The sequence below is a fragment of the Erythrolamprus reginae genome, chromosome Z, assembly GCF_031021105.1.
Source record: "Erythrolamprus reginae isolate rEryReg1 chromosome Z, rEryReg1.hap1, whole genome shotgun sequence".
Lineage (NCBI taxonomy): Eukaryota > Metazoa > Chordata > Lepidosauria > Squamata > Dipsadidae > Erythrolamprus > Erythrolamprus reginae.
Window position 1 is genome coordinate 138,526,420 of NC_091963.1, and position 27,890 is coordinate 138,554,309.

General features: G+C 40.6%; 1 protein-coding gene across 5 annotated transcripts; it reads right to left on the reverse strand.

Moving 5' to 3' along the window:
• Positions 1–382: 382 nt before the first annotated feature.
• On the reverse strand, positions 383–24,816 carry METTL17 (methyltransferase like 17). 5 transcript variants are annotated; one of them, XR_011556931.1, is made up of 16 exons: positions 24,520–24,695; positions 19,809–19,962; positions 17,349–17,504; positions 15,670–15,754; positions 15,144–15,225; positions 14,209–14,282; positions 12,996–13,090; positions 12,688–12,758; positions 11,335–11,442; positions 10,321–10,389; positions 9,605–9,646; positions 8,825–8,917; positions 6,865–7,049; positions 6,070–6,765; positions 3,633–3,724; positions 383–687 (listed from the first exon to the last, which is right to left on the reverse strand). XR_011556931.1 is itself a non-coding variant. In XM_070729335.1 (14 exons), the coding sequence occupies exons 1-14, from the start codon at positions 24,685–24,687 to the stop codon at positions 6,609–6,611; spliced, it is 1,449 nt and encodes a 482-aa protein (XP_070585436.1). In that variant the 5' UTR covers positions 24,688–24,816; the 3' UTR covers positions 5,715–6,608. The 5 variants fall into 5 exon arrangements, 3 of the variants coding, with proteins under 3 accessions (XP_070585436.1, XP_070585435.1, XP_070585437.1); XR_011556932.1 differs by lacking the exon at positions 3,633–3,724 and having other exon boundaries at positions 24,520–24,603; XM_070729335.1 differs by lacking the exons at positions 383–687; positions 3,633–3,724 and having other exon boundaries at positions 5,715–6,765; positions 24,610–24,816.
• Between the last annotated feature and the right edge of the window lie 3,074 nt (positions 24,817–27,890).

Below are 27,890 nucleotides of genomic sequence, written 5' to 3' on the forward strand. Positions count from 1 at the left end.
GCTACCTATTCAATGAAGTAATTCACAGTCAATTTCTACAAGAGGTCAGAGATAACGACCCTCTTCAACTTTGATCACTGGCCTTGTGGTTTCAGGATGATGGGACTTGGAATGCAACAGTTCCTGGCAGGCCCTGTGTATCCTTCTTCTAGATAGGTATGTGAATGAGCAAGGTGCTCCACTCCTCTGGAAAGATTCCTTAAGCAGGATTGGTGCAACATCCATCCAGCCAAATTAACAATTATCATTGCTGAAGCTGAACAACCGCATTCTGCCAATGAAGATCCATTGCAGCATCAATAGTCAGTTGAAAATAAATTAATAAATGAATGAATTAGAAGTCCCAGCCCATTTCAATAATCCATCCTTTGATGCAAATGTATACAAGTAATAGCCACCTTTAATGTTCCAAAGAGAGGTTAAGAAAATTCAGAATTTAAATAATCATATGATGTACAGATTGTTGTTAGTTGCGAAGTCATGTCCGACCCATCACAACCCCATGGACAACGTTTCTCCAGGCCTTCCTGTCTTCTACAATTCCCCAGAGTCTCTTTAAGCTTGTTCCTAGTGCAGCCACCTCGGTTTCTGCTGTGTCCTTCTTTTGACCTCAAGTTTTGGCAGCATTAGGTTCTTCTCCAGTGAGTCCTTACTTCTCATTTGGTGGATAGAAACCAACTGCAAATTCTGCAAACAAACCAGGTTGACCTACATTAGAAGCTCAATGCTAAATTCATCATTTTTTTCTCCCCTTGCTGAATCTGAATCTAAACTGGTGATTCAGGGCTGAGGATTGGTTAGTTGAGCTAAATAGACACTTTTTTTACAACTAATCTCTTGGTTCTAGAGCACATAGAAACAGGGCTCGATTATTATGTTAATGCAGAACTATTTCAAGATTAAGGCTTCCAGTCTGGCCCCTCCCTTTTCATTCAAGGTAAAACCAAACTGCTCCATCAGCATTAAAAAAAAATACAGCAGCATCAGGACTCATACAAAAGCTTTTAAGTTAATGAAAGGGACAACCTGAATGCCCTCATTTGTTAGATAGTATAGCCCTATTGGACACAAGTCAGAATAAACATCAAAGGTACAGCACTCACTTTACACAGTTTACTATTAGACATTACTCCTACTTTGCTCCTGAGTTTTTCTGATAGCAAGCGTGGCGTTTGGAATATAATATTGGACACAGCAGTTAAAAAAAGAGGAAAACTTTGAATTGTTTGCATTAAAAAAACCCGTTTACAGAATCATTATTGCAATGGAAACGCCTTCGTTATTCATCTACAGAAAAACAGCAGTGTACGTTCCAGATAATTTGTTTAGTTAAACTTGTAAAAAAAAAATCCTATTATGTACAGAATTGTGACGCTAGTCATCCAACGGAGTGTTACTTTCAACATAACCTACTGAAATAAACCCCTAAAAGAATAATCCCCACCTCAATAAAAATACAGTATTGATAGAAAACAGGTAGCAAGATTTTTTTTTGAAAACACTCAATTATTGTCTTTTTGTTTTTTGCAAATGACATTTTATTAAAACAAAATAAATAAATAAAACAGCAGCAATTACGTCAGCTACTTCTGCATTTCTGAGGGGGGAAAACTGACTTGTCTCGAGTGTCTATTATTCTCTTTTATTCCCATTGTGTTATTTCCATTTAAACCTTGAAATGAAACACCATTTTGTCCTGAGTTTGGGACAAGACTATTTAAGTAACTGGGTTTCTTAAAAAAAATTTTTAGTAACAGCTGTTTAAAACCTTGATCATGGCAAGTCTAAAACACTATCTTTGCTAGGTGTACTGTAAAGAAACAAATTGTTTGGGTCGTAATTACAACCATCTGCCTTTTTCCTTCTAAAAAATATTGGATGTTGTCATGTATAAAATTGCTTAAGGGTCCATTTGTATCGAATTTCTCTGGATTATTATTACTCTAAAGCAGGGTTGTCAAACTTGTATCAACACAGTAGCGTCACATGACATATCTGTACTTCCACCCCTTTGGTAAACCAGATGGGGCCGAAGTCAGCACACATGACACTACCAGTCCGCAGGCCACGAGTTGACACCCCTACTCTAAAGGTTCTGAACATCTATAATCTCATGAGATGAAAAGCCCAAACATTTAAGATCATACTTACGGTTATACTCGTTTAGCTACTGTTTCCCATAGTGGCTATTTGCAGTTACAAGGGTGAATGAAAAAAATAGCTTTTTGATCAATCTTTGCATTTAGAACCTTCACAGATGTTTAAAGCAAAGGAAAGTAGTAAGCAATCTTGGTTTCGCTTAGTGACTAAATCTTTGGTTCCCATTACAGTTGCTAAATGAGGACCACTTGTAGTTTGGGAAGATCAATTTATGGCTGATGAGCTATTATCATTCCTTAGAAGGGCCTTCTCTGTAGTGGCTCCATCCATTTGGAACATTTGCCAACAAAGGCTAAGGAGAATCCTATCAACTGTTGGGGGCAAGGCCAATTGGCATTTTCTTAGGTGGACAGCAAAACCCACCCATGTACAAAGCATAGTTTAGCAGTGTTTTCAATGTCAATAGATACATAGATTTTAACTCCCACAAATACAGCATGAGGGCAAATATCTGCAAATTGCTGAGATTGAAGAATACTCTAGCATCATTTTTCATTCATGCCATTCCAGTATTCTCGTATTCTAGAAAAGTGTTTTTTCTTTGCTTTGTTTCAATAACTTTGTTTTGGCTCAACCAAATTCCGTGTAGGTTCATTGATGGGCCAATGGGAGTTGCCCTTTCCTTTATTTTTGCTTTTTCTCCAGAAAAGGGCATGGATAAGTTCGCTGCTTTAAGATGTTGTGGGCAGGAGGAAAATAAAAGTTTCACCCTTATGGGAGTCTAAGAGAAAATTAGCTGAGTTCTTTCCCTTTTTCAGAAAAATCATCAGCAACAACGGGTGCTTTAAATTTCTCCCCATATTAATTTGGGCTTTTAAAAAAGGTCTAATTCTAAATCAGGTTGCTGTCATATCAAATCATAACCTCTTTAAACCTAAGTCAAAGCTGCTCCACAAAGTATATGCAGCTCTTTTAGGACCCAGCTGAACTTCTTGCCTTCAAGGCTATAACAATGTCCCTTTAATGTAAATGTCCTCTGACCCTGGAGACTTGAAAACTCAGGGTTCCCCCCTCCCCAATAGCCTCCTCAGAGATATCTGCTCTAACTTTATCATACCTATTTAAAAAAACACACACTTGGCAAAGCAGTTAAATGGTATGTACTTTACCTTTTGTCCGATCAACAAGCACACAGTTGTAGTCCAGTGGCCAAGTTTCAGACTAATTTATATACCGCAAGGTAAAAGCTGATAAGTTTTGGTATTTATCAAAGTCAGCAACCTATTAGCAGAATTTTAATGATCAATTAATTAGGGTCAAGATACTGCTGGACATGTGCACACTGGATGCTCTTTCTTTTTTGTTTGATTGCTGTTGTGCACTATTTTAACTGGTGAAAATCTCAATACTGAATTGGGGAGAAATTCCAATTATATAATCTCCCCCCCAGCCCTTCAACTGATATCAAATATTAGTAATTTGTGACCAAAATGATACATAAAAGAAGGAAATATTAGCTTAATTTAACTCACCTCAGTTGATTTTAAAGTTAATCTAAATCCATTTTTAATTTTAACCCAGTCTGTCTTTTTTTGCCCGATTCCATCAAATACTTGAAACAGATCTACAGATACATAGAACAGAATAAACAGAACAGAACCTGAAGGGACCTTGTAGGGCATCTAGTCTGACCCCCCCCCCCCCGCCTAAGCAGGAGATCCTACATGGGAGTCTAGTCTCTTCTTGAAAGCTTTTAATGATGAAAGTCCCACAACTTTTGAGGGCAAGCTGTTCCATTGGTTAATTGTCGTCACTATCAGAACATTACTATTTATTTCTAGATTGTATCTCTCTTTGATCAGTTTCCATCCATTATTCCTTGTCTAGCCTTCAGGAGCCTTGGAAAATATCTTGATCCCTTCCTCTTTGTGGCAGCCCATCCAATATTGGAAGACTGCTACAATGTCTCCCTTGGACCTTCTCTTCGCTGGACTAGCCATGCCCAGTTCCTGCAACCGACCTTCGTGTGTTTTAGCCTCCAGTCCCATAATCACCTTTGCTGCTCTTCTCTGCACTTTCTAGAATCTCAACATCTTTTTTATACACACTTAATAATCAATTGGAATTTGAATTGCCTAAGTTAAAACCAAAACTTTGGATAAGATAGATCACCAACCTAATCCAATCAAACCTCAAATGCTCCCTGGGTTGATGTTTTTCAAACCTGGAAGCTTCTAAGATATGTGGACTCTCAGAATTCCCTAACCAGCAAGAGATCCAGAAGTCAGCAATTTTGAAAATTGAAATCCACACATTTTAAAAGCTGCCAGGTTTATAAAATACTGACTTAGATCAGGCTGTCAAACTGGCGATCCATGGACTGGATGTGTGGTCAGGTGCTTATCACGCCCACGCCTGGTTTAGCGAAGAGGAGAAAAAGTCCCAATATGTCATATAATGCTGCTATGATGACGCGAGTTTGACGCCCCCTGACCTAGATGATTCATTCTCACCAAGAAAGACTACAATTAACTCTACTGATTTCAGCAAGCTTTAAAAAAACCACACTATCAGATACAGAGCTGCACTATGTAATTGCCTGCATCACTGAGAAGAATCTGAACCCTCTTCTGATTGAAACTAGATCTCCAATTTCTACTTCTTGCCATGCAAATCAAAGTGGTAAAAATGGGGCAGCCAATTGCACGCCAGGATGAATGGATAGCAATGTCCCAAAGGTGCTTTTTCAAGAGCTCATAGCTAAAGAAGCATCTTGGATGAGTAACAAAATGTCTTCAAAGAAAAACCAGAAAGTCCAGTTGCCTCTTGAAAAAGCACCTTTGGGACAACCACAACCTGGATCACTGAGATTCTCCATAGGTAATGGATAGCAATCAGACCCAGGCAGGGAGAACTACAGATCTGGGTGATAAAGTGGATGTTGCTTTTTCTCCCTCAACATGATTTGTGGGAAGGGAGGGAGGAAACACTGAGTATGTTGGTGGCCTCACCCAGGTCAGTGACAAAAAGCCTGCTGAGATATGTGCAGTATTTCACTCACTGTGGAACAGGAGGTAGGATTTCCGACCCACTCCAGGGGCAGTAGGTGGTGGTGGTGAATCCTTAGACGAGACACCATCTCCACTAGAGACAGATAGATTCAATGGGCTATGTGGTACGAATAGCAGTGGTAGTAAAATATCTACAACTGGCTTTGTTAATATCACTGTTGTTGCCCAAATAGACCTCTGGGTACTACAATAAGGGAAAATATCCATAGCTCAAGATTGACATGAGGAGTCCTCGGTACTCTCTGAGCTTGTTTTCTTCCCTACCTTTCATTACCCAACTAGGTAACATCATCAGTGCTAGGAAGCAAGTTCAGAGAGCACCAGTGTATGCCTATATGCAGGGGAATTTTTTAAAAAGGATGAGACTATCAAGTGCCCAAATTTTCCTCCTTAAGCAACCAATCCCAGGATCCCTCCTACGCTATTCATTCTCCAATTTCAATCTACTTGGCATCTTTTTGAAAGCTGGGATTAAAGTGGTCACAAACACACACTCTTTTGCATCATCGTGCAAGCCAAAACTGTCTCCCACGTCTTCTTCACTCAGGATCTCCAAGTCATTTTATTGGGAACACACACTTGCTAAGCCTTCTCTTTAAAAAAGTTGGAAAATATTTGTTCTCTTCTTTAGCCTAACACATAGGAAGGCAGAACAAGGAAGAAACAGCCACAATTTGTTTCAACTCAAGCTTTTGAAACTGCTCGTCAGCCAATCCAAAATTAGGTAGGAGACATATTTGTGAGTTTCAGGGCACCCAAACATCACTCAGAACAGAAAAATATTATGGTGACCAATATAATTTTAGCTTCTACTACTTTTCCAGAAGAGAGTGTTACTGCATTTCTTGTGTAACATTCCTACTGCATTTGAAAATGTTAATAAGCTAATTTTTATCACCTTCAGTTAATCTTCTTATAGATGACGCTTTAAAGGATGAGAAGATTTAAAAGGTCCATTTCCAATCCAAATGGAATAATCAAGACATATATGTAGTAGACTCTGGAAGCTTCATGTTCTCCAAGCCTTTGTCAGGCCCAATTAGCCCTCACAGCCAAGGGCAACAGATAGAAACTGTAATCCAAATTCTTTGTAGAGCACAAGACTGTTCAAATTGGCCAGCAGCATCATAACAGCTGATTTAATCTCTAGATATCTGACTTGACTTTCTATTAATATCCAAAAGAAAAACAGCTGAATCAAATCCACATGTGATACTGGCCATGGAAAATCACCATTATCCCTAGAACACGAACTGAGGCGTAACACACTTCGATTGTGTTGATTATACACGCACTGCCAAGCAGAAACAACCTTGGGACTACAGCTCCAAAAAGCATAAAGAACCCCGATCCTGGAAGAAACCAAGCAATCTGAGAGATATATCGGGTCTGAATATACCAAAAGGAAGCATAAAAAAAATGCCGGAAGGGACCTCATCAATTCTGATCCTGGCAAGGAGCAGTATTCACTTTTTGAGAATCATTTATCTGGTCTTTGAGAGTTGACTCGTCCTCCAAAACAGATTTTATATCTGGAGTCAAAATAGGAAGCCGATCTCCACAATTACTGTTCCAGGCACATCGATAGAGATCCCTGCAAGAAGCAAAGACAGGTGATGACTCCCCAGGGCTACATTCATGGGCACTCAAAAGGATCTAGGACTTCTTACACTTCACGGGACAAATTGAGTACCTGCTATGTTTCTTTGATGTCACAACAGCATGTTGAAGGGTGCCATCAGAACAACATAGGTGCACGTGGACATGGCGTTTGCGGCAAAGGACAGGCTGGGTGACGCGAGGCCAGAGCTCCATCGACTTCCCCGATCCCCGGGCCAGGATCAAGAAGGAAAATCTCTCAGTTTTGTGAGAAGGATTCTGGAGAGAGAGGCAAACACATAGGAAAGAATGATCTTAGAAACGTGTTAGGCCCTCTTCTCACAATCCAGGGAAGAAAAGCTAGTAGAAACATTAGACCGACACACAAATTGCTGATAACATATTTTCTTCCATTAAGTCTATGAATCCGCTAAGGAAACAACATATAAATTCTAATTGAAATTGTGTAAAATGTAAAATTTGGGAATTAACTGGTCATATAGTTATGTCAGATAGTGCCAGAAATTGAACACATACTACTATCTGCTGATTCATTGCTTTGCACCCAATCCATGTTGCATGAATAAATCCTACATAAATATCAAGTATTTATTGGGACTGCCATGTTCTGAAGTGTTCCAAGCATTTATGTATAGGTGCCTCCATAATTTAGCCAATAATAATGGCTTTAACTCGTGCCAATACTGAGTTACCTGATCAAGTCCAATTCTACATTTTTGTGTGTTAGTTTTGTGTGTACAGTGGTAACTCTACTTACGAACTTAAATCGTTCTGTGAGAAGGTTCTTAAGTAGAAAATTTTGTAAGAAGAAGCAATTTTTCCCATAGGAAACAATGTAAAAGCAAATAATGCGTGCGATTGGGGAAACCACAGGGAAAGGCCACATGGAGGCTTCTCCCCGCCTTTTCCGTCCGTTTCCTCCCAGGAGATTCCTAGAGAAGCCCCTAGGGCTTCTCTAGGAATCCCCCTTCTTCCTACCTTTTCTGGTTACAGTTTTGGAGGCTCGGGTTTGTAAGTGGAGAATGGTTCTTGAGAAGAGGCAAAAAAATCTTGAACACCTGGTTCTCATCTAGAAAAGTTTGTATGTAGAGTCATTCTTAGGTAGAGATACCACTGTATTAAGTGACCCACCATAATCATGAAGTGCCTAATTGGTGTTTGATTTATTTACTTATTTATTTGTTTGTTTGTTTCTTTGTTTGACTTCTATGCCGCCCAATCCTGGAGGATGGTAAAAACCGGAAATAAATAAACATTGATTTTACAGATCAGTGGAAAAAAATCTGTGTCTATAAGGTAGCGTCCTTAGTCTGGTCAGCTTCAGCACATTATTTTATCCTCTGGTTAGGGCTTTAAAAAAACCTTATTCCGAGTGAGCAGCAATGAAAAAAAGCCTGCAAAGGCTTATGGAGGTAAAAGCCTCCAAGCCAGTAAGATTGTTAACATCTCACTAGGGCTGGAAAAAACATTATTTGAAACAAGTACCAATAAAAAAAAGCTTGCAAGCCAGTAAGAGCTGGAAAGTTTGTTAGCACCTCATTAGGGCTGGGGGAAAAAAAGCTTCGAAAAAGCTACATTCAGAGTATAAGAGACACCCAAATTTTCAGCCTCTTTGGGTGTGTGTGTGTGTGAATCTTATACTCCAAAAAATATGGTATATCAGAAACAGCGGTTACAATTGTAAATATGGGCTGGTTGCCAAGAAAACAAAATAGTCATGTGACTGCAGGAGGGAGAGATTAGAGCTTTAGGTCTTGTAAAAGTAGCTTTGGGGAGGTCTGTTGTAACTTCGGATAGTCACTAAGCAACTGGTCATAAGTTGAGGACTATCTGTAGACGATTCCAAGAGTTATGTAAGAATGCTAGAAGCACAATGCAAGGAAATAGAAGACAAAGACTTGTTTTGATCTACTCATGCCCTGTTAGTTCACCCAGATCTCTGCTGTAGTATTGGAGGGGGGGGGATATATTAAGGACACAGGTTTATCATCCCATCTCTTCTCAAGGGAAGACAAGCAGTCAGGCAGACTTACCCAAGACAAAGGTAGGGATTCATACTGCTGGAGGAAGTTGCACGGCAAAGGATTTTCCCGTAACAAGCGAGGACAGGGCAAGTGATGTGGACACTAGACAAGTAAAGAAGAGAAGTCCATTGTTATGATGTTTCAGTAACCCTGAGCCTCGATGAGCACAAGAATCCTTGTCTGTGCTTCATCACGTAAGATATGTTTTTATACTATTTCTACTCCTGCTCACCAATTAAGTATTGCAACACTATATTTTCTCCCACTTTCTGTTTTGTTTCTCCATTAACACTTCCATCATCTTTAGGGTGCCAATAAGGGGGGGAAAAGTTATGTTCAAAAGCCAAAATTTGCATGTTTTCTGGGCTCACAATCAAAGATCTGTCTCAGAGTCAGAAAAGTAAGAATTCTAACTTTTAAAAAACCCTCGAGAAACAAATTAACAGAGTTGGAAGGAACCTTGTAGGTCATCTAGCTCACGGATAGACAAAGTTGGCTCATGCTATCTCAGGAATTCTTTAAATTGAAGTCCACATGTCACAGAAAAGCCAACTTTGCCTACCTGATCTAGTCCAAGTAGGAGACTCTTCACCATTTCTGACTAATGGCAATCCAATCTCTTCTTGAAAGCTTCCGGTGATGAAATCAGAAAATTTATCCTTATTTCCAAGTTGAATAAAGAGCAAAAAACACTTGAAGTCTAACACAGCAAATGATACATTTTTTACATTCTAATGTAGCTTTGATCCATTATCTATCCATTAACTCTGGACAGAATTCAGTACTTACAGGAGCAAAAACATGAGCTTCTTCTTTTACTTTATCTGCTTCCTGAGAACAACATGAAAAAAAGCTTCAATCAATAAAAATGGTGACCTCTACACTTTTCTATCACCTTAACATGGAGTCCTCGGAGAGGGGTGGCATAAAAATCTAATAAAATAATAATCTAATAAATAAATAATTATGATATACAATTTTTGAGTGACTGCTACAATCTATTTGGAGACTGGAAGAAAACAAATTATTTGGGAGATTAAACATTTACATTAAATTAAGACTGTATGGGGGGGGGGACACACCATCCCCTCAAATGTGGTGGGGCATGTATGAGCATGTAAGTAAATCCTGAAAGCTCACACTAATGCTCACTTCAGAATATAGGCAACTCTCCCTCCAATTAGAGTAGGAGAGAAGAATCCATTCATTGCTTAATTAAATCACATTTGGAGAATCTGTATAAACATGTAGATGTAGAGAAGAACTGGAACAATTAAATGACACCTGCAATGCATGTGGGAGAGAACCAAAATCCAAACAGATACTTATTAATTGTATCCTCGCTTTCAGAGAAACCTGGCAAGCCACATAAAATTATCCCCCACTTAAGAACCATTTAATGAGACATATCTGATGCATGATCTTTCTTTTACCATCATTTTGCAACCTCCTCCCCACCCACCCTCCCTTTTAAGCAGACCATTAACTGAAGAAAAGTGACTCGCCTTCAAAATGATATCTCGGGCCTCCATGACCATCTGATGGCCTTCCTTGGTTCCATTTTCAACCAGAACCTAAGAAAGGATATAAAACAGAGGAAGGGTTGACAAATAAAGGAAGTCCTGAAGACCAAATGCAACTCAGGTTGTCACTCCAGCATTCAACATTTTCTTCTCCACCTCCCCCCCCCCCAAATCCTAACCTTTCTTCCCATATTGATCTCCTCCAAGTATTGAGAAGGCACATTCTTTCATGCAGTCGAAGACCAAGTACCATTGGTTCCTGCCTCTTTGAGTAAGGCAGAATAGGGTGAGATGTGTGTGGGGGTGGGGTAGGGGGCGTTGATCTCTTGTTCCAATATTTATCCAGTCCATACATAGGATAAATTAAATCCTTTTTAATCTCATGAAAATCTGTTTTAACAAGAATGAGGACTCCCAATAAAGTGGCTAAAAGGTTCAGAGAAGAGCAATTAAAAGGGTTTAGAGTTTGGAACAGCTTTCAGACAGCAGCATCAGAAATAGCATGGAGAACAACTACCACTTAAAAAATGATGGACAACTTTCCTGCAGCCAGCAATACTCAGCAGAAATAATAATACTAGTAATAGTAATAAATTAATTAATAAATTAATAATAATAATAATAATAATAATAATAATAATAATAATAATTTAGATTTGTATGCCGCCCCTCTCCGAAGGCGGCTTACAGCAGCAATAAACAATTCAGTACAAATTCAATAATTAAGAAACTGAAGCTAAAACCCAATATTATTTTTAAACAGTCAATACTACTCAATCATACCACACATAAATCTTACTAGTCAACAAGGGAATGCATCAATTGCCCCATGCCTGGCAACATAGGTAGGTCTTCAGAGTCTTGTGGAAGGCGAGGAGGGTGGGGGCAATTTGAATCTCCGGAGGGAACCAAGCAAAGTTCCAATGCAGAGCAGAGAATAACCATCTCACATTAACTGACTGAATCCATCCAGGCAATTCAACACATGTTCCTTACCAGAAAGTTGTTGGTTTTTTTCCATAGGTTTTTCACTGTTGCCATCCTTTGAGCATAGGTTGGCAGGTCATTGAGAGAGAAAGCAGATACAGTGAGGTCAAATGTCAGCTGTGGAGGGGAAAGTGAAAATGGAAATTAAACCATTCTCCAATTACTAATTCTGTCTGAGAAAGCATATTGGTAGTCCCTGGCTTGAGGAGCCAAAGTTAAAATCTCAGTTCAAATTCAAATATTTTCCCCAGGCCTAACATGTAGATCAATTTAAGGCGTTTCTTATTAAAAGAGTCATCCTAGTAAGAGCTTCTCATTTTATTCAATCATTCTATGGTTTGGCTGGTAAATTCTGGGAGTTGAATTCCACGTATTTTAAAGTTGCCAAGTTTGAAAAAAAGCATTACTGTAAATGGTTAGTTATTAGAAAACTATTCTAACCATGAGGAAAATTACAACACTAAAATAATTATCAATTCCTTTTCCTTTCTCATAATTCTTGCACTAAAGAGTGTGCTATCAGACTCCAGGTCTTAAATGGTTCTTCAGAATAAGAGAGTTGGAAGGGGCCTTGTAGGTCATCTAGTCCAATTCCCCACCAAGCAGGAGACCCTACACCACTTCTGACAGATTTGCAATGCAGTACTTTCTTTGAACTGTGCAATTATATGTATGTACACAGAAACATAAAATAAATGTTTTATCTTTTAAAATTTAGAGTCTCAGTGGTGCAGTGGTTAGAGTACAGCACTGCAAGCTATTTATGCTAATCACCGGCTACCAGCAGTTTGGCAGATCGAATCTCAGAAGGCTCAAGGTTGACTCAGCCTTCCATTCTTCCAAGGTTGGTAAATGAGGACCCAGCTTGTCGGGGGCAATATGCTTACTCTTTGTAAACCGCTTATAGAGGGCTGTAACACATTGTGAAGCAGTATATAAGCCTAAATGCTAATGCTATTGCTATATAATTGTAGATATATTTATTTAAAGTATTTATGAGCTACGTACATCTATGTACATTGGGAAACAGATATCTCTTTTACACACTGCATATGAGCCCTTTTTCTTAAATCCAAGTCAAATGAATAGTTTCTAACATTTTCTAATACTATCGTAAAACTTTCCAGCCTGTAAATTAATGTACCCAAAGTAGATCAGTTTCAATTACTTAAGCCACAATGGAATCAGGTGGCGTTGTAAATAAATCAGTAAAGTAAATTCTTGTGAGAGTGTTAGAAAGATTCCATAGGGAAAATGTATCACCAGCCCATAGATCAACAGGGCCCTCAAGAGGCATGGTATATTCATCAAGTCTTCTGGGACTCAGTCTCTTTGGAATGTAGCTATGTGAATTGTGCATACCTTTGGCCCAACGGGCGAATATTGCCTGAAGTATACACCAGGAAAGCAGAGCTCTTGGGATTCAGAGATGCCTAGGAAGAAAATAGAGAACAGGTAAATCCACAGAGAAATGGAAGAGAAGTGGCAATCCTGAGGGGGACACAGGGGAACCACAAGTAAAGGAGGTACAGGCATATGATTGTCAGGAAGAGAATAGAGTGATGAGCAACCACCTTTGGGGCCTAATTAAAAGAAAGTTATCTCCCTGTCTAAAATTAAAAAGGAAAACATTTTTGATTGGAAAAAGAAAGTGTCAGTCCCCATCTCACCTTGCATTAGCTTCTCTGCCAGGGCCAGCATGGAAGTAGAGCAATCAATATTCATATATTCTTTCAAGCTTTCGCCCCAGACACTATGGGCTGCCCTAATGTGTAGAAAAAAAGCAAAATTAGATGGATGGATAAATAGATGGATGGAGATAGATAGATAGATAGATAGATAGATAGATAGATACCGGAGACAGAGGGATGGAGGAAGGAAGGGAGGGAGGGAGAATGTTTCCTCAAAAATAAGACCGTGTTTTACTTTTTAAAAAATAAACTCTTGGCCTTATTGTCATGCACCCAAAAGCCCGATAAGGCTTATTTTCAGGGGATATCTTATTTTGGGGAAAACAGTGTAGATATTATTTATTTATTTATTAATTGGACTTTTATGCCACTCAGACTCGGGGAGGCCTACAACATATAATAAAACAAAATGCAACATTTAAATCCAATTAATTAATTTAAGAACTAAAAACCCCTCCAAAACCATAAAAACAGTCCTTTCATTCAATCAACTTTCTCTCAAAACATTTACTGGCTGGGGGGTAAGAATCTAATGGCCCCAAGCCTGGGCGGGCGGGCAGGGACAGACAGACAGACAAAATGGATAGGTAGATAAGAAGGATGAATGGATAGAGAGGACTGAGGGAAAGAGGCAAGATGGATGGATAAATGGATGGATAAACAGGAAAGATGGATGGGTTGATAAGAAGGAGGCATAGATAGATGGATGGATAATGATGTTACAAATATGAAAATAAATTACATCCCCAACCCCCGCTAGATCCACATCTGTTGGCTTCCCCCCCATGAAAAGCCATTTCTGTCATAAGCCTATTGCTTGAACCTCTTTTTTTTTTTTGCTAGCCTTGTGCTCCTCTCTTATACTGACTACGGAGACCTTCCTGCAGATTTCCCCCCATTTTGGAAGCATTTCTATACACGATCCTCTTCAAAATAGATAAGCTCCACTTCTAGAATGGCCCCATTTAGGAAAACTAGGAGCCCTAAATCCAAACTTGCCCAATTCACATGTGCAATGGCTGGCTTGGCAGAGTTCATCCTCTTCATAAATGCTATGCTGAAGCCATAGTCAACAAAATATCACCTTCCCATCTCTTTCTCTTGTTTTAAGGACTCCCTCACTCTACTAGGGAGACAAGCCTAGCTGTTGCTGCAGAGAAAGATAGTTTCTCCCTTCCAAGGGGATTCTCACCAGCTGACAGCACCGGTACCCGAGCCGAAATCCAGCAAAGTTTTGGGTTGGAAATCTGGTACTCGCTTCTGGATCTGAACGGAACAAAGGTGCAGTGAAAAAGGGGTCACTTCTTCAGTTTGGAAGGACAGTATAATATTTTCAAAGTTTAATAAAGTGACATGTGATTTAAAAAAAAAAAAAAAAAAGACCTTAAGCTTTAAGTTTGGCAAAGATACTATTTATGAGCTTATCTTCACTAACTTTCAAAAGAAGAGTGGCTGCTGCAGTAGAGGTTTTCTTCACATCATCCCAATTTCAACTGCTAGAAATGAGACGGGCTACGTAATATTCAAGACCAAAATAAACAATGGAGTACTGGTATATTTTGGGACCTCTAGGGCTTACACCTGATGTAAAGGAACTGCCTCCTTTCCTATCACATTTATATAGCCAAGTATAAGGAAAAGTTACTCGTTAGTTAAATTTGATTCTGGCCCATATGCATTTCAACAATAATTTTGTCTTATCATGTTAAGTGATTAATACTACAAGAATGCAGATAATCAGTGGGTATGCCCTAAAATCTCTTTTCCCTAAAAAAAATAGAAGATAAAGGAGAGAAGCAACCTAGAGCTAAGGAGAAAATTCTTAACAGTGAGAACAATCAACCAGTGGAACAAATTGCCTTTGGGAAGTGGTGGGTGTTCCATCCCTGGAGGCTTTTAAGAAGAAACTGGACATTTGTCATTTGTCAGAAATAATATAGATCTCCTGTGTGAGCAGGGGGTTGGACTAGACTAAGACCTCTTCCAACTCTGTTGTTGTTGCCATTACAAAGCTGAGTAAATGGTAAAGGATTTTAAGCCTGCTGTTTTCTTCATGCTCCCTCCATGAAGTCCTGCTGAATTGTCTTCCTTTCCCTTGCACTTCAGAAGCAACTTGCTGCAACTTACTTCATGGAAAGCTCGTCTTACTGCTGCATAATTTGCATCCATCCGGCTGACCATGTACAGAAAGCTGAGCTCTTCAGTATATCTAAAGAAAGAAAAGAGAAAATTGTGTATAAAAGAGTATAAAAAGAGAAAGCTACACAAACATTTCTAACACAGTCACCTAAAGTTATGAGAGTAGTAAAGTGGAGGTGAAGAACAGATATATATACAGCATATAATGATGCAGCTCTCATTCTAATAATATTTTTTTACTTTTCTCCCAGGCCCTGGGAGAGGGTTTTAGGAGTCCCTCCCTGTTTTATTTCATGGTACATAGAAAAGATTTGTATTTTTTTTAAGTATGAACAGCCAAAAGTACTTCTGAAAACAGGCAGAGTTTAAATCACCATCATAACACCAACATCCATAATAATAGGAAGGAACTACATGAAAAGAAAAACAGGAATTTATGATTCAAAATGATTAAAACAAGAAGGGTCGACTACATCTTCCTCCATTAATCAGAATCCTGAATTATAACACTCACTTCAACTCTTCCCAGTGGTAGGTTGATTTACGAACGGCAGTCAAAACCTTTTGCTTCAGCTTATCACTTTCATCTAGAGATCCACCTAAAAAAGATGTATGAGAAAGAATAGTAGGATTATTGTTGCAATTATTACATTTTTATCTCATCCATTCTCAAAGAGAGTAATATACATCATCTCTCATCTTCTTACCAGTCTATCTACCCTGAGAGGTAGGATCAGTTAAGACACAGTGATCAATCCAAGACCGTTCAGCAAAATGGGGTGTTGGGGTTTATTGGGGGGTGGGGTGTAATTCTGGAATATTGTTGCATTTCTGGAGAAAATCCTTATTGAAAAAAATAAACTTTCGTACATAATTTATTTTTATCTATTTATTATAGTCGCAGCCCAGTTTTTCTGCAAAGGCTCAATAATTCCATAAGATAAGCTGTCTTGACAGAGAGAAAATGGCCAAGACCTCCATGTATTTTGTCAAAGTGAGGAAAAAATTACATTTTAGTATTTAGTATTCACCGGACTACATCTTTATAGAAAAGGACTGTCAAAACCAGCATTCTGTTGGAGATACAATAAGGGTGTTCTTTAAAACAAGTTTTTCCAAAGCCCTATATTTAGGGAGAAAGTAGTTGATTACATAAATTGTGTAACAAAATCTAAAATTTTCAGGGAATAATATTCTTTGGAATTACAGGTAGTCTACAACTTGCAGTCACTTGTTTAGTGACTGTTTGAAGGTAATACAGCGCTGAAAAAGTGACCTTTAACCCTTACGACTGTTGCAACACCTCCACAAGTTTGTGATCAAAATTTGGAAGCTTGGCAACTAGTATGTATTCAATGATGGTTGCACTGACCCTTAGTCACGTAATCACCATCTGTAACCTTCAAAGGCGGTTTCCAACAAGCAGATTCAATGGGAGAAGCTAGAGTTGCTTATTGATCAAATTATTCACTTAACAACTCTGCAAGGAAGATCCTAAAATGAGGCAAAACTCCCTTAGCAATGGTCTTTCCTAGCATCAGAAATTCTGGGTTCAATTGTGGTAATACCTGTATATATTTTGTGCATGGAATTTGACTATTGGACAACATAAACAGATTTTCTATGTGAGTTACTAAAGCTAATATTGCAGCATTAGGAAGATGAATGAATAAATCAATTCCCTCAATGGACCGATGGTTAGAGATGTAGCCTTTGTATAGGCAAGTATAATGAAATATGAGACATTTATATAGAATTCAGAAACAAAGTCATATAAATATATTAAAAATGTGTACATAAATGCTATTTGGACTAGAGTTATATATACAATTGTAACTGTTCATTGTTATAGATGACATATTATCTGGGCATATTTCTTTCCCCATAACTGTTGGTGCAGTGTTTAGAATGTGATCCCTTGTTTTTTGCGGAGGATGCGTTCCAAGACCCCCCGTGAAAAACGAATTTCCGCAAAGTAGTGGAAATATTTGTTTTAATGTATTTAACGTGTATTTGGACTTTGAAAACCCTTTTTCTGCCGTCAGACTTCTATGTTTCTATGTTTCTCTCTGTATTGTTAACAACCCACCTTCAATTCTCCCAAATCTTCTTTGTAACTATCCTATATTTTTCTGATATTGTATATTAAAAAGTGTGGTTGCTCCTTTCTATCATCCCCTACCCCACTTTCACCTTTCTGCTGGATCAGGACTTCTGCATCCTTCCTCAGCTTCTCTTCCAGGAGTTGTGCTTTTTTACGCAGATTTTTCAACTCTACTGGGCGTTTGCGGCTCCAGAGGTAGTTGGTAAAATACTTGGATTTCTTCTCTAGATCGCGTATGGGGGATTCTGGGAAAAAGAAAAAGACTCATGACAGAAACCAAAGGAAATTTCATTGGGCTTTTAAGACAGCCATTGAATCTAAAAAGCATCCCAGAAGACAATGGTAAACCAATTCAATGCTGTTGCTAAAGAAATTACAGTGATCCCCCGATCATTGCGAGGGTTCCGTTCCAGGACCCCTAGCAATGATCGGGTTTTCGCGAAGTAGCGCTGCGGAAGTAAAAACACCATCTGCGCATGCGCAGATGGTGTTTTTACTTCCGCAGCGCTAGCGAGGAGCCGAAGATTGGGGTTCCTGGGAAGGGGACTCAGCTGGGAAGCGGCGCTGGGGTTTCCCCACTGCCCACGCAAACTCCTCGCTGCCGCTCGCCCGCCCTTCGCCCGCCCACGCCGCTCGCTCGCGCCGCTTCCCAGCTGAGTCCTGAAGCCAATTCGCTTCAGGACTCAGCTGGGAAGCGGCGCGAGCGAACGGCGTGGGCGGGCGAAGGGCGGGCGAGCCGCGGGCGCGTGGGCAGGCAGGCGGCGGACAAGCCGTTCGCTCGCGCCGCTCGCTCGCGCTGCTTCCCAGCTGAGTCCTGAAGCCAATTCGCTTCAGGACTCAGCTGGGAAGCGGCGCGAGCGAACGGCGTGGGCGGGCGAAGGGCGGGCGAGCGGCAGCGAGGAGTTTGCGTGGGCGGTGGGGAAACTCCTCGCTGATGCCCGCCGCTCGCCCTCCCGCCAGCAAGAGGGGGAAGACCCAGGGAAGCCGCCCAGCAGCTGATCTGCCCGGCGCCATCTACGCATGCGTGCCCATAGAAAAAAAGGGCCCGCATGCGCAGATGGTGTTTTGACTTCCGGGTTGAAAAATCGCGATTTAGCCCGTTCGCAATGATCGGGATCATGATACCCGGGGGATCACTGTATAGGGATAGATTTAAGTGAAATAATAGAGAAATAATACTCTCCCAACTGAAGAACAAGTAAGATCACTGGATTCACCTTGTCATTTCAGTTTCTGGAACACTACGGGTAGGACTTAATTGACCCTGGAATTTTGGTTGTAAGTTGTACAGATTTTTAAGCAGATCATCAATCAAACCAATCTGATTTCATGATTTGTTTTTGATGGCAGCACTTAAGGAAATCACCATGGTCATTAATGGATCATGTCTGCATTTAGACTTTATGGAAGTAAACAGCAGTTTCTGGCAAAAAAATATTGCAAATTTTGTCATGTGACTGTTATGCTGCAAATAACCATAAATGTGGGCTGGTTGCCAAGCACCCAAAATATGAAGATCATATGAAGATCAGTTGCAAGATTTGTGTTTGTCTAATCTAGTGAAAAGAAGGCTGGGGATGGAGGGATATGATAACCGTATTCCATATTTGGGAGATTGCCACAAAGAGGAGGGAGTCAACTTATTTTCCAAAGCATCATAAGGTAAGAAAATAAATAATGAATGAAAAGTAATCAAGGAGAGAAGCAACCTAGAATTAAGGAGAAACTTCCAAACTGTGAGGACGATTAATTAGTGGCATAGCATGCTGTCAAAAGTTGTAGTTGTTTCATCACTGGAGGTTTTTAAGAGACTGGACAGCCACTTGTTCGAAACAATATAAGGTTGAACAGGAGGTTGGACTTGAAGATCTCCAAGATCCTTCCAGTTCTATTCTGATTGATTGATGACTTCAGACTTCATGTTTTAAACTTCAAACCTGACTGGTATGTACTTTTGGATTATGTACATCATAACTTTGAACAATTGGTAAGTAGCTGCTCATAAATCCAGGATTACCTATTACATTGATGCCAAACCTATGGCAAGGGTACTGGAAGTGGCACATAGAGCCATCTTTCCAGGCACATCAGCTGTCACCAGTTGCTTTTCTGGGTTCCGAGGCATATAGTCTTTGTGCATGTGGGAATGCTGGAAACCAGAGCAGCAACTCCTTGGTGCACATGTGTATGGCAGGAAGCTGAACTTCTGGTTTGTAGTGTGCAAATGCACACGGGGTAGCTGGTCTTCGTGTGTGCATGCATGCCAGAAACCAGAAGATCAAGGTGACCAACATGCATGCGCACGCCAAAAACCAGAAGCTCAGCTTCCTGGCACGTGCATGCATGCTGAGGAACTGCTCTTCTGGTTTCTGGCACTCCTATGTGTGCTCACCAGGAAGCTGCTCTTACAGCTTCTGGTATTCCCCCATGCACTCCCGTTTAAGCACTCGGTGCCGAAAAGGTTCGGCAACTCTGACCTATAGCACACCTTCAACCAAGACACCAGCTGATATACCCAGACAATCCAATCTTTAATAAGTTTTACTCACGAGCTAACCAAAAGGAAACTGCTTGCACTAATTCAGGCGGAAGCTTCACACATTTGAGATGGAGGATGCCTGGGTGTTTTCGGTGAGGAACATTATCCAGGAAATTTGAAGAATTATCTACATGAGAAACATTGGGAACAATGGTCGCCAACCTCTGAGCAAGGAGACAAGAAATACAAAATTAGGGCAAAGTTTTAAGATTTAATCATAAGACAGGCAAATCCCAAAATGGCAAAATTCATGTAGGACTACAGATAGTCCTCAACTTATGATCACAATTGAACCCAAAATTTATGTTGCTAAGCAAGACTTTGTTAGGTGAGTTCTGCCCAATTTTATTTCTTTTTTTTTGTCACTGTTGTTTACAAATCACTGCAGTTTAGCAACACAGCTGTAAAGTGAATCTGGATTCCCCATTGACTTTGCTTGTTGGAATACTGCAAGTTATCACATGACCCCGCAATCATCATGAGCCAGTTGTCAAGGGTCTGAATTTTGATCCTGTGACGAGGATGCTGCAATGGTGGTAAGTACAAAAAAAAAAGTCATAAATCATTTTTTTCAGTGCAATTGCAACTTCGAATGATCATTAAATGGAAGATTATAAAGCTGAGGACTATCTGTACAAGGTTGTTTCTAAAGTGCAGCCATCGCAAGAATTTACAGACTGTAATTTTCTGACTTTCCAATGTGTCACTGCACACATATTTAACTTCTGCTACAATTTTCTAATTGTGATTGGGATATAACTGTATTTCCTGAACTAAAGCCAACTTAGCCATATTGCTGTTTCTGGAACAAAAGCTAAAATTGATCCTTGTTCTCCTAAGAAATTGCTTTTCTGGAATAATTCCTATTTAACAGGCTTTTGGGGATAGGGTGAAAAATTGGAGCTGAAAATAGTTAATACCCAAATCGACTTATTAATCATTAAGACTTCTGAAGTTGTGAAAAATAATAATTCTTTCCTGAAAGCACTGACAGGCAAAATATTTATTCAGAATATTTAGCAGAGTATTAATTTGTAACTGAAGCTTTGGAAAAATGAATGAATTATTTTATTATTCTAAGTTACACAGTTGCCTATCACAAATTCATGACTCTGGGTAACAAATATCAGGCAAAATCTATGTAAAATTAGAGAACTATATAACATGTTGACATTTTTTAAGAGGCTGGACCAAACAATTCACTTTTACCAACAACTGAAAGATCAAGGTTAATGTTAGACTATGATCAATTTATTTATTTATATTTCATATTACTTAATCGTCCATTTTTCTCAGATGCATGGAACATGACTAACTCTAAAAGAAAGCAAACATCAGTGCATAAGATGTCTTGTAGAAATATGACATTAACATGCAGTACGTCTCTTGCAACAGTTCATTTAGTGACCGGTTGAAATTATGACCATCACTGAAAAAAGTAACTTATAATCATTTTCACTTATTTATTTATTAGATTTGTATGCCGCCCCTCTCCGTAGACTGGGGGCACCTAACAACAGTAATGAAACAACATGTAACAAATCTAATATTTAAAATAATTTTTAAAACCCTTATTTAAAAAAATCAAACATACACACAAGCATACAATGCATAAATTGTATAGGCCTAAGGGGAAGGGAATATCTCAATTCCCCCATGCCTGACGACAAAGGTGGGTTTTAAGCAGTTTCCGTGCTGTAGCCGAGCCTGAATCCTGACTGTTGAGGGCCTAGATAATCAGCTTCTTCCAAGGACCGCTGGAGCTGGAGCGCCACCACCTTCTCGACAACCTTAAAGGGAAGGTTGGAGACTAGACGATAATTATTGAGAATGGCTGGGTCCAGGGAAGGCTTCTTGAGGAGGGGGTGCACAAGTGCTTCCTTGTAGGGATCCGGAAAGGACCCCCTCCCCAGAGAAGCGTTGACAATCTCCTGGACCCAGCTCCTTGACACCTCCCTGCTGGCCGAAACCAGCCAGGAGGGACACGGATCCAATAAGCAGGTGGCGGAACTCACAGCTCCAATGGCCTTGTCCACTTCATCACGTGTCACCAGATCAAACTCTTCCCAGACAGATGGACAAGTACGAGCCCCAGTCACCTCGACTGACTCATTGTCAGTCGACTCTGTTATCCAATTGGAGTTGAGGTCCGCTCAGATCCGAGCGATATTATCAGCGAAAAATGTGTTAAAATCTTCGACGCTACTCTGCAGGGGCTCCCCAACTCCCCCCTGGTTAAGAAGGGAGCGGGTCACCGTAAATAGAGCGGCTGGGTGGGATTCCGCTGATGCAATCAAGGCGGCATGATACGCGCATCTTGCTGCCTTGAGCGCCACTTTGTAAGTCTTCAGACTTACTCTTCCTCCATCGCTCCTCCAGACGTCTCTTCTGGCGTTTCAACTCCTGGAGCTCCTCGTTGAACCATGGGGCTCTACGGGGTCTACTGCCGTGGAGAGGTTGCAACGGCGCAATCCAGTCAAGAGCCTCCGCTGCAGCCTTACTCCAGGCCTTAGCAAGAGACTCTGCCGAACTGTGGACAAGTGTATCTGGAATAACCCCAAGTGCGTTCTGAAAGCCCTCTGGGTCCATTAGGCGTCTGGGGCAGAACAACCTAATCGCTTCCGCCTCCCTGCGAGGAAGAATTGGAGCCAGGAAGTCAAGCCGTAGTAGAAAATGGACCGACCATGACAAAGGCAACACTTCTAAGCCCCTTAGTCTCAGACCATTACTCAATTGCTCAGAGAGGAATACCATGTCAGGTGCATGTCCCCCCTCGTGAGTCGGACCCTGTACTACTTGAGTCAGGTCCATGGCTGTCATGGTGGCCATGAACTCCTGTGCCAGTCCAGAGGTCTCGCCGAGTGATGGCAGGTTAAAGTCCCCCAAGACAATAAGTCTGGGGAACCCCACCACAAACCTGGCCACCTCCTCGAGTAGCACAGGTAGGGCTTTTGACACGCAGCTGGGAGGCAGGTACGTGAGAAACAAGCCCACCTGAACCCCTACTTCACCAGGAGGGACTCACAACCCACCATCTCTGGAGCAACGAGTCTACGCAGGCAAAGGCTCTCCCTGGCTATAATAGCCACTCCTCCCCCCCTTCCCTGGGGTCAAGGTTGATACCATGTCTGAAACCCGGCTGGGCAGATTTCAGAGAGAGGAACTCCTCCCTCCGGGCCCAGCCAGGTCGACCTCTTCATCCAGGATCAGATCCCGGATGAGGAGAGCTTTATTTACCACCGAACTGGCATTAAGTAGCAGCAGCCTGAGCCCAGGGCCAGAATTACATTCATCACCAGTGCCCAGGGTTGAGTTTACAGAGCCAGAAAAAAGGGATCCCTCGTTCCCCTGGAACGGCTAGCTCTGTGGCTCCCGCCATATCTGCCTCTCCCCAGCAACACCGGGATATTCCGACCCTCTGCCACCCCAGAGATCGGTGCCCCCTCCCACCTTTCCAGTGTCAGGTAGGCTAATTAAATCATTCACAACGTTTCAATTTGTTTCATCCATACCAAAATCCCACCCAGCCCACCCATAACAATCACTCATGTCATACATATCGCATCCACTCCAATTATCCATCAAATTTAAATCCCCCCCAATAAATTAGCTAAAAAGTAATTACTAAAATCTCCATATAAAATCCTATTAATAATGAACATCAAATTACTCTAATATTAGGATACCAATTATTCTAGGTTACTCTTAAGATCTTAATAGAATAACATATTATTAAAAATTGTTAAAATTATAAAGTGCTAAAATTATAAACTGCTAAAATATAGGAAATAATTAAAATCAATAACTTACAATTATTGCATCCCCGTTTCCATAATTTACCTATAGTCAGATGCTTGACAACTGACTCACATTTATGAGGGTTGCAGAATCCCGGGGTCATATGCTCACCCTTTGTGACCTTCTAATAAGCCAAGTCAAGCAGGAAACAAGATTCACTTAACAACCATGGCAAGAAAAGTCACAAAATGGGGCAAAACTCACTTAATACATATCTCACTTAATAATATAAATTTTGGACTTAATTATGGTTGTAAGTGGAGAAATTACCTGTAATTACATTTTTTGTTAATTTTGAACCCGTTTATGAACGCTCTCAATATCATTCAGCCTGCCTTTATTTCTACAAATAACTTAAGATGGCAAAAAATACCTTCTGCCTCCTATTTTCCCAATAACAACAACCCTATGAGGTGAGTTGGGTGTGACTGGCCTAAAGTCACCCAGCTAGCTTTCATCCTAAAGAGGGACTACAACTCTCTGTCTCCCAGTTTCTAATAGTTCTCATGAAGCGATTAATAGTTATATCGATTCTTTAACATAATACATTAATAGCGCAACTTTTCTCTAAAAGTAAAAGTCTGAATGAACTATGGCCGATTCGCTTACAAAGTGGGGTCTCTCCATCTCCCATCCAGCGCCTTCCTTGCAGGATGGATGAAAACAGTCTTGCCTTATCTCACTACATGGTTTTACGGTAGAAATACCCACACGGCGGATACCGCTTGTTCCCTTTTAACGGTTATACGCACAGCCCTAATTAAGAGTCCCTGCTTTTGAATTAATTTGAATTATGTATCATTCGCTTTAATCCAGATTAAAACTCACTGAAGCCCGCCCGCTCCTCCTTCACCCGGCCAATTATCCATAACGTAGAAGGATCAAACACAGAGAGAATAGTAATAATCATAATAAAGTCTCACTCTGGCTATTAAAGGAGTAAAACCAGCACTCGCACACGCTTTCCGTAAATGTTTTATTGCCGCCATCTTCAGAAGGAACTTAATGCTCACCGCGCAGGCGTAATAATACAACCGCCCCTTTGAAAAAAACATCGCGGCCGCCATCTTGGGAAGGGATAGAAAAACCATGTAGAAAAGCGCCTGCGCGTCTCTTTCGCTCGCGTTACTTGCTGCTTGGTGGAGGGGACGGCTATCAATGTTTCCCGAATGGCTGATTGGTTGTCGAAGCACCTTTACGTCATCAACGTCCTTTCCTAAGACTCCGCGGCAAGCGAGTTTTGTTTTTTTAAAGCTACGGCAAGGGGGTTTATTTGCATAAATCTTTCAGATTGGTTCATTCATTGGTTGACCAGATCCTTTCAGGTTGACCCGACCCTTCATTTGCATATGAAGCGGGCAATTTATGTTGTTTGGGAGGAAACTATAAAACTCGCTCCCCCCCCCGTTATTTCCTTGAAGGAAACGGGAGGGGGGAGGAATATCAGTTTCTCTCCCCGACCCCCGTTTTCTTTGCTTTAGGATGTAATGACTGTTGGAACTAATTTAAGATGATAATATTGCAGTACTGAATTCCCCAGAGAGTGATTCGCAAAGTACCAGTTTGAACTTAGGTGTTACGTGAAGCCACCCCATATAATTTATTTATTTATTTATTTTTCAATCTGTAGGATAGTTTATATAAACATAACAGAGAAAGTAATGATTAAAAAAAAAGACTAGGACAGGGGCGGTAGGAACAATGTTGTGTTTATGCACGCCCCCCAAACTATTTTGAGTTACCCAAAGTTTAGTTAATCACAGCTTTTCGATAGATGGATTAACAGGGTTGGAAGGCACCTTGAAGGTCATCTAATCGAACCCCCACCCCACAAGCAGGAAATCCGCCTACGCCATTTCGGACAATTGGCAATCCACTCTCTTGAAAGTTTCCAGTGATGAAGCAGCCACAACTTATGAAGGCAAGCTGTTCCATTGATTGATTGTTCTCACTATCAAAAAACTTCTCATTTCTAGATTGAATCTCTCCTTGATTAGTTTCCATCCATTATTCCTTGTCTGGCCTTCAGGTGCTTTGGAAAATAGCTTGACATCTGTGGCAGACCCTCAAATATTGGAAGACAGCTATCATGTCTCCCCTGGTCATTCTCTTCACTAGACTAGCCAAGCCCAATTCCTGTAACCCTTTTTCATATGTTTTAGCCTCCAGTCCTCTAATCATCCTGGTTGCTCTTCTCTGTACTCAAGAGTCTCAACATTTTTTTATGTAATGTGGTGACCAAAACCGATGCAGTATCTAGGTGTGGTCCAGTGAAGGGCTACCAAAATTTTTACTACCACACTGTGGGCATGGCTTACGCAGGATGCCCTGCATTTTCTTTCAACATCTTTCAGTGCAAATTGAACTCTATTTTCGCTACCCCACTGCGTTCCCCCCTGTCCGGGCAATAACCCACCCCTGGTGTGGTCTTAATGAAGCATTATAGAGTGATATTGTATCCCTTTGTTAATGCAGTTTTGGATTGCATTGGCCTTTTTTTGGCTGCTGCTGCAGACACACGGCTAGCTTATGTTTCAAAAATTATACACCAAAACTATACACCCCTATATACTATATGGACTACATATTCTGAATATTTAAATATCTCCATCACTTTGGACATGCTTTGGACAGACTACCTCCGGAACCGCCTGCTACCACACGAATCCCAGTGACTGATAAGGTCCCACAGAGTTGGCCTTCTTTGGGTCCCGTCCACTAAACAATGTCGTTTTGCGGGCCCCGGGGGAAGAGCCTTCTCTGTGGTGGCCCCGGCCCTCTGGAACCAACTCCCTCTGGAGATTAGAATTGCCCCCACCCTCCCTGTCTTTCGTAAACTACTCAAGACTCATTTATACCGCCAGGCATGGGGGAGTTGAGATATTCCTTCCCCCTAGGCCATTACAAGTTATGCATGGTATGTCTGTGTGTATGTTTGGTTTTATAATAAGGGTTTTTAGTTGTTTTATTATTGGATTGTCACATGCTGTTTTTATCATTGTCGTTAGCCGCCCTGAGTCTACGGAGAGGGGCGGCATACAAATCCAATAAATCATTATTATTTATTATTATTATTATTATTATTATTATTATTATTATTATGCTTTAGGTTTTCCAGGATTCTTTCCTGCTTTATGTATATTTTGTCACAATACCTAGCTGGAAAAATTATGGAAAGTTAGAATCTGCTTAATATTGGATGGGAGACCACTAGGAAAAGCCCTGATCTGTAGTGTGAGTTTGAAAGCAAAAGTAATTTGTGGAAGAAGGCAATAACCTACTGTTTCCTGTATTGCTTCCAAGAAAACTGTTAAACTCTGGCCACTCTAGATATGATCATTAGATGGCAGCAAAGAACTTAAGATTTGTGTTCAGTTTAGCTGTCCCCTGGATCTTAAAAGTCTGTTCCCATAAACACAATTAAGCTGTTAGCGACTGCCTTCACACAATATGCTATCCTGGGTTATGCTCCCCAGTAGTTCACCTCTGATAGTTTTGTGGATTGTGGGAACCTGAGCGATTAGATTAATAATAATAATAATTTATTAGATTAGATCAATGCATTGTGCAAAACCAGAAAAATGGCTAATGCAGTAACAAGGTTAAGCCTATGTACATGTGAGTTGTGCTTAAGAAAGGAGGAAGTGTGGGTTTGACCCATTCTACGTTTGCAAATGAGCTGCACCATCTGGTTTTCCAAAGCTATTGCATGCCATAAGCGTTGGAGGAGGTTGATATAATCTGTTGTTGTGGAATGTGCCCGTGCAATTAACTTGGCAAGCAGCTGCTTGAGTGAGTGATTTATTTTCCAAGGCTGAGCCATCTGGAATTGGACAAAATTGTGACTTATCAAATCACAAAAACAATCCATGACGTGAACAGTTTAGAATTCCTAATGTGTGTTCAACTGGAAAAATAAGAGAGGCTTATGCCAGTTATGCTTCTTTTACTACAAGTAGTCCTTGACTTACAACCACAATGGGGCCCAACATTTTTGTTGCTAAGTGAAATACATTTGTTAAGTGAATCACTGCAGTTGTTCACATCATAATGTGATTGTTAACTGAATCTGATTTTCTCATTGACGTTGCTAGTCAGAAGGTTGCAAGAGGTGATCACATGATCCCTTCCCCAGACCCTTAACTAACATGTGGAAGGTGGAGATTTGATTAAAGTTCATTGACTTTCACACCTGTGGCACACAAAATGCAGAATTTGTTAACAGAACAGGTATTGTTAACAGAGCAACAACCATCATAAATGTGAGTCAGTTCCCAAATGTCTCAATTTTGAT

What these genes read in the sequence shown, in the direction of transcription:
- METTL17 (XM_070729335.1), bottom strand. Translation starts at nt 24,687, where the DNA reads ATGGTTTTTCTATCCCTTCCCAAGATGGCGGCCGCGATGTTTTTTTCA. An exon ending in AGTTTCCTTTTGGTTAGCTC is followed by an intron (nt 17,505 to 19,808) that starts GTGAGTAAAACT and finishes TCTTTTTCCCAG; the next exon opens with AATCCCCCATACGCGATCTA. An exon ending in GGTACCGGTGCTGTCAGCTG is followed by an intron (nt 13,091 to 14,208) that starts GTGAGAATCCCC and finishes TCTACACATTAG; the next exon opens with GGCAGCCCATAGTGTCTGGG.